This window comes from Copadichromis virginalis, linkage group LG15, assembly GCF_057382275.1.
Source record: "Copadichromis virginalis isolate Kocher_CV1m ecotype Utaka linkage group LG15, C_Virginalis_male_GT1.1, whole genome shotgun sequence".
NCBI lineage: Eukaryota > Metazoa > Chordata > Actinopteri > Cichliformes > Cichlidae > Copadichromis > Copadichromis virginalis.
This window is the reverse complement of record NC_140632.1, coordinates 34,974,545-34,984,347: the sequence shown is the minus strand read 5'-3', so window position 1 is coordinate 34,984,347 and position 9,803 is coordinate 34,974,545. Positions and strand designations below refer to the sequence as shown.

Below are 9,803 nucleotides of genomic sequence, written 5' to 3'. Positions count from 1 at the left end.
TTAAAGCTCCAAGAAAAAGGAAGAAGAAGGCGTCTGGTTACACAACAAAATACACCCCCACAATGCGGTGTAACAGCGGCATTACTTGCTGTGTTTTTTGGTCACGTCACTCCAAAACGACACAAGTAAAGATGCTGAAGAAAGTGTTTCGAGGGTTGTTTGGCTGCTGCTTTTGGATTTCTGTGTTGATTATTCCTTAAATGGCTGAATGTTTCTAGAATATCCAAGGATCCAAGGTTCAACTAACCACATAATGAGTACAATGAAAAGAAATGAGCAGATGTACTGAAGCTGGTCCAAACACTTTTGTGGATTGCTCCATTACAAAAAAGGTCAACATTTTTTCAAACTTTGTTTAAACTGTGATTAGAACAAAATGAAAGAAACTCTCCAAAGAAGAAAACACCAAGATCAGTTAAATTATTAGGAAATTAAAATTTCCATCCATTTTCATATTTCAGTACGGTGATCAAACATGTAATCTCCCCACAGAACACCCCAGGCTGTCACCATATCAGCACATTTACTCACAGTACCATTTTAATCTGTAGCACTTACACAGACACCTCTAATGGTCTGCAGATGAGATTAAAAGCTAGCAATCAATCCTAATACATGGAAGCACGTGCAGAATAAAACACCAACACTTTCATCATTAATAATTACGTGCAATGACATCAGCTACGTCTACAGGAACTGTATTATCATCACTGATGACTGTCAGAGTTGTTTTACTCCTGCAGTAGGGTTAGTTGTCAGTAATGAGATCAGCAGATGTTGGATGTTTTGCTCCAGATCAACTTAAAAGCTGACAGCAGTCAAAGTTACATTCATACAGTCAAAGCACAATACGAATGCTTGCTTGTTCTAGTCTGTATGTGTGAGAAATCAGACAGATAGATAGAAAATGCATCGAGCAGATATTTTACGTCTCTGATCTTTAGGAATGTGAGGAATGTTAGGGTTAAAAGCCGAGTGGAACAACCTCCTGCAAACTTCATTAGTGATGGTTTGCTGCCTATGCTACAACAGTTTGTGAACACATCAGGGGGCTTCTCAGTTTCTGAAGACATGACTGGAGGTTCACCTCTGCCCTTTTCTGTTTTCTCTTTCTTGTTTTTTTGGGTTTGTTTGTTTCTTTTTTTAACCTTCCAGCAGCTTCAGGGTTACATAATATCAACTGAGTGCCAATGCTGCATGTAAAAAGAATTATATTTTGGCCCTGGACATGTCTTTAAATGATGAGAACTAAGGTAAGGAATAATAGTAATGAATACTGGCTTTTGCACCACGCTGTAGCACAAAAAAGCTTCACATGGAGAAACAGGGTGTACCTCTGAATTAGAATTCCCAAAATTCGACATGGACCGGCCCCTGCTTAGGGCAGAGCTTCTGAAACCTTCTATAGTCGAGTCAATTGCAGTCTTAAAGCTCGAGTTGATATGGGAGTTGATCACTTGTACAGTTGTCTATGGGGCTTTGCCACCAGAGAGGAAATTCCCTTTCATAGTAAAAAGACCATTTCATTGTATACTGTGTTATTTCAAAATATATGCTGAGGACAGTTTACTTGAAGCCTGACTGTGTCACATCCTTACATATGTAACATCGAAAGCCTAAAATGCTTCTTGTTACCTCCTAAAGACCGGGTAAAAAGATGGATGTAGCTTCCAGAAAAGTGAAGCCGATGTCTAAGTGCCTCACCTGCTGGCAGTAAAATATATCTGCATCTAAAACCCTTGCTGTCTGACCTCAGTAAACACTTCATGGACAGTTTTATGGGCTCAGTCGTTAGTTTCATGTCCCATTAAATAAACTGAAGTACATTTTGTCCCTCAAGCTAGCTTCAACAGCCAGGGATCAGACCCCCAGGGCAGGCCACATGGGCTGAGGCCTCTTCTACCAGAGACTCTCCTTCAGGCTCCCTCCACGGGCCTGGCTCTGGGATCAATCCCAGTAACCCTGGTCCTTTGGTTTTCTTTTTTTCAGAGGGATCACCTGAACACCTAGGATGTCTCCAGGGTGATCTGGGTGTGTCCTTCCAAGCGGAGGACCTGTGATAGACCCAGGATGATACAGCTGATGTCCTTGTGTTGTTTGTGGATCAACATTGCATCTGACCAAGTTCATTGTTATTTTGTTGTAGCTTTACAACTTGGAAAAAAAATCCTGCTGATGGCCATTTAGGAAAAAAATACAAAAAGGGACTGGTTAGGGTTTGGGGTTAGATTGTGATTGTGGTTAAGGTTAGGGTTACTGGGCTACAGTTTGGGTTACAGTTATGGTTTAGTGTGTGATGTGATGGTGTCTCCACCTGCCACCAGACCTGGATAAGATAGATGGATTTCATGGTCATTATTAGAGTCAGAACATGCAGATCCACTTGTGCATTAAGAGGATACGAATGGCACAGACACGAAACAGACACCATGTTTCTCCTGATTTTATTGAAAGATATTAATTTGCTTTCATTTCAGTGTAAAAATCATCCGTGTTCTTTCACATAATGCTTTATTCACATTAGAATTTCAGATTAAGAGTCAAATTAATTAACATTTTCTGCTGTTTCCTTCATGAAAATAAGAATTGGTGAACTAAATAAAAACCACTTGCTCCTGGTAACAACTACTGATGAGGAACGAAAGCTGTCCTAAGGGCACGCTGCAGCCCCTGACCGTGGATCGCCACACAGTGTTGCACGGATGCAGATGTTCACAGACACATAAATAAATAGGTTTCAAAGGTCCAGGTTGGGTGTGAAGCTTTTGCTGTGGTATTTACAGAGTCCTCGGGTGATGTCAAATGTCGAAAGCACCATGTTGCTCTAATAGAAAGGCTCTCACTTGGCAAAACATCAAACATCATCAAACTGCCCCTCGTCTTAGAAAGGCAGAAAGTCCGATCGTTTCGGCAGTGCAGCACGGCGCTCTACTCAGCTTTCTTGACCTTCCTCTTGCGAGCACCTTCGCTCAGATCCTCCTTGGTCTTGAGAGGTGAAGATGGAGCACCTGCAGGAGGAGGATGATGGTGGTCCTCCTCACCACCAGCCAGAGGAGAGCCGAACAGCAGGTGGCAGATCCAGGACTCAATGAGAGCAAAGGGGGAGCCGTGAGAGTGCCGGGCGGTCATCACCACCTGAGAGGAGAGAACAGTCTGATAAATTCTGTTCAGTGTTCCCCCGGTGTTTCCGCTCTTCAGTAATCTATGTTGTTTATTTAAACCCTCAGTTTGCTTCTGTTCTTTGTCGGGTTCTCCCTCTTGCTTTGTGTTCCTTCATTGTGCCTAGTTGGTGTTAATTTGTTTCTTTAAGTTCAGCAATAAAGCAGCCTTAGAGTTTTATGTTTCAGAATTATTAAGTGAAAAGTTCCAATGGAAAAAACTAACCACATAATACGAAAAAATGTTAATTTTACATTTAATTTGTTTTACTTTGGCTGGTTAAAAATGTATTGCGCAATTTATCACACTGATTAAGTGTGCCAAAGGTTAAGTGTTTCAAATGTGATACACTTGATGTTACAGGTAAAAGATCTCCTGTGATAATAACACTTATGTATTTCACATTAAAACCAACAGGTTAGTTGTGTATTTCCCATAAACCCTGATTTGTGTAGTACAAAACATGTTTCATCAGTCCAACGAAGCAAAAGAGAATGTTTTGACACAGTGCAGATGTGTTCACAGAGGTGGATGGTTCTGAGTTCAGTCATTGAATTGCTGATCGTACCTTGCTTGTGGCCATGAAGAGGGTGAAGATGAGGATAAGGGTGCTCTTGGACACTGGCAGCCAGTGGGCCTCCTGCATGGTGAAGAGGATGGCACCGTAGAGGCTGGCTTTGGTTGGGCTGTAGAGAGAAAAACAAAAACAAAAAAAAACACAAACTGGTGGTAAAACGAACGCTGGCAGCAAAAACAGAGAGCAGAAAGGGCTGGAGTGGAGGCTGGCGCAAAGCCTGCTATTTAATTTGAATTCAACTCTTATTTGACACTGTAAGTGGGTGCTTTCTGCTGTTACGTTATTTCACGAGGGGTCACCTCAGCAGATTGGAGCACATTTTTGATTTGGCACAGGTTTTACGCCCTGACTGCATTTTCATTCAGGCTTGGGGAAGTCACTAGGACTACACTACCTTGTGACTCCTAAGTCTCAGTTTGTGTCTAAAGTGGGGGGTATTTCACATGTAAAGCAAACAGGTTACCCACTCACCATGGAACCATGGTGTTTAGAGTGTCCTTTTTAGGTCCCACCACCAGAGGGCACCAGAAGTCAGAACATGTTTAGAGCGCCACACGAATGACTTTAGCAAACTCAGCGTTATGTGCAGTTCAGCTTTAGGTTTTGTGTTTGAGGAGACACTGATCATTGTATTTCCCCCCCAGACTTACAATGACATGTTGAGGATCTCGTTGGTCTCGGGTCTCCACACACCACGCAGCAGCTGCTCAAAATTGGACATGAGAGCCACTCCAGATCCTGTGAGGATAAAAATAGAAAGGAGGATTTTAAAAAAGTCTATGTTGTGAGTCACTGCTCTTATCTGACTTCAGCTTCTTACGCCCATTTTCAACAAGGACACCTGCAGGGCCTCCTTATTGTAACTGGGACAGGAGGCTTTCATGATAAAGAGCCAAAGTAGAAATGCGGTTTAACATTTTGCACAACCGCATCTGTCAGGCTTTGCTTCTTTCTTTCTTTGGCAGGTTCATGTCTGGAAAAGAAGTTAGACCAGAATGAACCCACACCTAACATTTGATACGCAGCTTTTCTAGCTGTTGGGCAGCTGTGATTGGATATTACAAAAAATACAAAAAAAAAAAGGAGTTGCTGGAACCTCTTCTTCAGACTGTGCACAGTTTATCTACTAAAATAGTTTCCTGACCCTTTTTAAACACATAATAAATCTCTGTTTCCACACAGGATCCAAAGGTTGGCTCGGAAAGCATGGCCCACATTATGGTTAACCACAAAACACAACCCTAGCTATGATCCTGTTACACTGGACATTTACTCCTGAGTGAATTATTTATCACATTAGTGAAAACCACTTGAGCCTGGAGTTTTCAAGGCACAGTTGCCTTGGTGGTAATCCATCCACAGAGGCAAGCACAAGTACAACTAATGCATGTTTAAATCATGCGACTGATGATCCAACAGCCACAGTAACAAAGACTGTAGATGCATCGAGTATGTGTATCTATGTATGCGTCACTAAATTAGTACCAAAGAGTTGGCAGTTGCCACGACTCACTTACAGACTAGTTTGTTCCTCACAAGCATAATCACCTTTCCATCACAATGTAAACATTGGTGATTTAGGGACTATACACGCACCAAAAGCCCAGTCACACCGACCTTTGACATATCCAACGATCACCATGATGAAGAAGCCGTGGTGGTAGGCGTGGTGGGCGTGGTGAACCCCTGCGGCGATCTTACGAGTGCGCACAACTTCCTTCAGGGCGACCAACACCAGCTTGATGGGCAAGAAACTCACACATTTGTAGAAGAGGTTCAGCGGGCAGTAAAAGAGGAGGTACCTGCAATTGAGATTGACAACCTTTGTGAGTTTATTCCTCAACAAACATAAAACATTACTTTTTTATTCCTGTTACATATAAATCTCCTCCCTGTGAATAAAATAAATGGATAAATCCATTGTGTGCGTTTGGTTTCCTGACCACGCTGCAACTCATTATCCTTGATGTCTAATGGAAGAGACAGATCTTTGTATCATAAATGTCATCTTGAAAGTTAAATAAAAACACGAGTGATGAGCAAACTGGTTCTGGGGGTTTTCTCACCAGACAGCTGAGGCCAGCAGGATGTGGCTGTTGTGCTGGAAATAGTCGACGGGGCTGCTTCCAAGCATGATGTCTGCCAGGATGTAACTACCAAAGCAGTAGAGCATGGCGCAGAGCCAGGAGGCCACGGGACTCCTGCGAGAAACTTCCACCGAGCCTGCAACACAGAGGACGAGCTGTCAGAAGGGTGTGAAGATCCAAACATCACAGCAGCTGGTCAATGAGTGCTCTCAGTGTGCGCATGAAGCTGATGATGATGATGATGATGATGTGTTCTGTGCTTTTATTAAAGAGTCAGATGCTGCGCATTCTTCTGTTTTCTCCAAGATTATACAAACAGAAAAACTTAACAAAATCCTCCAAACTTAAGCAACTCACCAACTAAAGTAACTATAGGATCAGTCAGGTGATTTATCTACAAACAGTTTATATATTTGATTGGAAGTCAATAGTTTTCTTTAGAAAAAGAGGAAAATTATTCAACTTTGGCGACTCCTGGTGGTGGTAAAAAAAAATACAGTCATTATTTATCCTTTTTTATCTGTTTGTAAATGTAATAAAATGATGTTGATTGATCAGTTGATTGATCTATTAAATGCTTTGCAAAAAGTCCTTGACAATAATACTTGTTATAATTGTCAAGTGAGAAAAACCTGGAGGCTGTGTTGGACCACCCCCTGCTCCTCTAAAACACTCAGTCAATATGAAACAATAACTTTGAGTAAAACACCACTGAAAGGTATAAAATCAAAGGTTTATTTATTCAAACAGAGGAAAATGTGCTTAGTATAAACCGAATGCATACCAGTCAAATAAATGTCATGTGAGCAGATTCCTGATTCCTTGTGTAAAATGTGCATATAATTAAATTAATTAAAGTCAGCACTTTGGGCAGAATGTTAACTTATTAACTATATTAATCTTTGATCATTTCTGCCAGCTCCTGCAGACCTAACTGTTACCAGCAGCCTGCAAATGCTAATATCAGTGGATCCCGTGTGTGCTGTATCTTTGTGCACACCCAGTTTATCATTCCAGGTCACGCCCTGATAGTACACATCTTTATCATCAGTCAGTGTTGACTCAGGATAACTACAGTCACTTTTGAGTTGACATATGGCTGCTTTGCTTAAGGATACAGACTAGAGCGGCTCTTTGTAATATACTGGATGCATATATCTTAAAAGATGCTACAAAGAAAGCCTGCATGACAAACAGTCATGTTGTGGACTCACATGTTGTATCCATGTGAGTAACAGCAAGGCAGGCGCCAATTAAACTTTAAAACTCTGCGAACTGACACCGTCATAAGTTTTCCACATTTTCTAAATCAGTGTCCAGTGTTCAGGACGCTGCAGCTAAAAATGTTTCTGCTTCATGTTGTGCTACAGCTGATGAAGCTGGTGAAGCAACGGGACAAAAGCAAAACTAGGTGCCCAAATGATTTCAAAGAAGAAAAGGAAGTTAGACATGGCATGCATGCAGGAGGTGCAACAAGAAAACAGATGCAGCTATAAGTAAGAAATACAAAAGTGGAAAAATTGCAAACGTGTGACCACACAAAAGGTTACATGTCAGTTTTGAGACTGTACGCACATTTCGTGCGGGACAGAGCCTCGACGGCGTTACAGCATTGTTACAGTAAGTCGAGATGAGAGTGCAAATCTCCACCAACAGGTGGGTGGGGGTGTAGCGGTTCAACCGTTCCTCAATTTGAAGGCAACCTGATCCTGAGAAATACTGCCCTATAAATACATCCTGCTCACTGGCCTCTCCTGTATGCAACTTTGACAGGCCACTCATGACCTTTGACCCTACACTTCTCTCTCCTTTCTCCTGTCACATAAACCGAAAAAAGAAAAAAGAAAAAAGCTCAAAGTTCTGGTGCAATTTTAGGCACAGACGTGTGCAGGATAAATGTGATATTGTGGGAGCCACAGCAGGACTCATTTGACTGTGAAATTGCATGCATGAAAATAAGGCAAGCTTTACAGTTGAAGTCGGCCTGATTCGTGCTGGCTGGTACTTTCTAACTTTAAAATACACACAAACTGCAGTCCCTCTGCTTTGGCTGCCTTTTACGTTTTTGCAGTATGTTCGTTTACTCCACACATTGCAGTCTTTTGGCCAGTACATCTTGACCCTGAGCCAGCTGGGAGATTCCCTGATCTACCTTATACAGCATACATATAAAACTTTGGTCCCCCAACAACAGACTTTTAACAACATGCTGACTTCACTAAACTTGATAAAAACATTTATATCGATTAACTTTATCCAAGTTGTTAGTCTAAAACAGGCTTCCAAGTGGCCTACAGCTGTGCTTATGTGACGAGTGACTCCTCCAGCTGAGGAAAATGTGAGAGATGATGCGTTTGTTCTGATCATGCTGTGCAAACAGTTTTAAATGGGCTCGATGGGCATGGCGGGCTTCTTTTTAAACTTATTATGAGGGTGAGATGCATTTTGTGCTCCTTTCATCAAGGATGAAACCTGCCAACAAGACCAAACCATCATATCAATATCACAGTGCGTGTTTTACTCTGTGGAGAGGCGAATGTGTTATTTCAAAGAATACACGCACACATTCCCAGGGACAAGTGTGCAGCAAAGGTGGCGGGGGAGTTGGCTCTGGAGGTCCTACTGACCGTCTATTTCAGGCCCTTCTATTTATTGCTTAAGTCACTGGTATGCACAGGCCTCAGGTTTCATCCTCCTCGGGCTCTGTTACTCAAAGTAGTTAAATCTTAATGGAAAAAATGGGCTTTAACCAAAGCTGGGGGGTTTAATCTACTCCAGTGATTTCCTAAAGGAGGTCAGGCTGCTGCAGCAACACACATTCCCTCACATAAAGCAAAGCAGAGCTGCAGAGCTGCTGCTGGAGTTTATGTAACAGGTCATTCTTTATAAGGACTATACGGATAACTGCAAGAGAAAGTCCTTGTAAGGGTATTTAGGCAAAGTGTGAGCTAAATGTAATACAAATAAAGCCTTCTGTTCACAATGAAATTACACATCATGCAAGTCATAGACTTTCTCGCCTCATTCGTTACTTCCTGGTTAAATTCCAGTCACAGGTGTATAAAACGTACTATTCTGGATATATTTTACTTAACAGCCTGTGGACTGTTGCACAAACAGCACGCAGACTTATATTCTAACATACTTATGACATGAATAATAAGCAGAAAAGTGTCAAGCACACTCACCTGGCTCATATTTGAGGTAGAGGATGGACACGATGTAGTAAGCCAGATCAAACACAGGAAACATTCCCATTTTGGAGAAAGCTTGGGCAATATCGCCCAAATTAAGAACTGCCAGCACGTCCATGTTGCCAGTCTGAGCTGCGTTTCTGTTTTATTCCGACTGCGCAGTCTGGAAGACCCCCCAAAACCCGCTCCGCCGACTGTCCGCCACAGAAAGCCCCCCTGGTCTCGACTGTGAAAGCCTGTGACACTCAAGCCCTCCTATTAATACCACTCATCTCCACGGCCTCTGCATATCGTCATCATCATCTGCGCTCAGTGCCAGCTGCTCCGCTTTTTCAGGCGACCTTTCAGGCGCTTCAGCTGAAAAACAAAAGGCTCGCTCTGCTGTCTTCATCGAGATCGTCGCTCAGCCGAGCCATAAGACGCTGCTGGGGGTTTACTGCAGCTCCGAGACACAGCAGGAGGGAAAATAAATATATAAAAATAAAGCGTCAAGGCTTCATATCAACAAATATTTATTCACTCGTTCATGAAAACACCCACAATCCTGATCTGATCCTGGAGCCGTTCTGACTCACGGCCAGATGATGCTTTAATTAATCCCAACATTGTTCACACTCATCGGGAGTGCAGAGATGTCGAGGTAAACGTAATAACACTAATAAGTAAATCAAGATTTCAAGTATGTATTTTTTTTAATGGTTTTTAATTTACTATTCTCTGTATTTGCTTTAAATTCACACGATAATGGATGTAGTGCTTACTCTCTCCAAAAAGGGGAGCCAAAGA

The 9,803-nt window shown here is 42.2% G+C and overlaps 1 protein-coding gene across 1 annotated transcript; it reads right to left on the bottom strand.

Moving 5' to 3' along the window:
* Positions 1-2,427: 2,427 nt before the first annotated feature.
* Positions 2,428-9,313, bottom strand: tmem38a (transmembrane protein 38A). The gene is made up of 6 exons (XM_085433118.1): positions 9,012-9,313; positions 5,803-5,959; positions 5,354-5,538; positions 4,387-4,474; positions 3,728-3,845; positions 2,428-3,135 (listed from the first exon to the last, which is right to left on the bottom strand). Exons 1-6 carry the CDS (start codon positions 9,133-9,135, stop codon positions 2,929-2,931), a joined length of 879 nt encoding a protein of 292 aa, XP_085289244.1. The 5' UTR covers positions 9,136-9,313; the 3' UTR covers positions 2,428-2,928.
* Between the last annotated feature and the right edge of the window lie 490 nt (positions 9,314-9,803).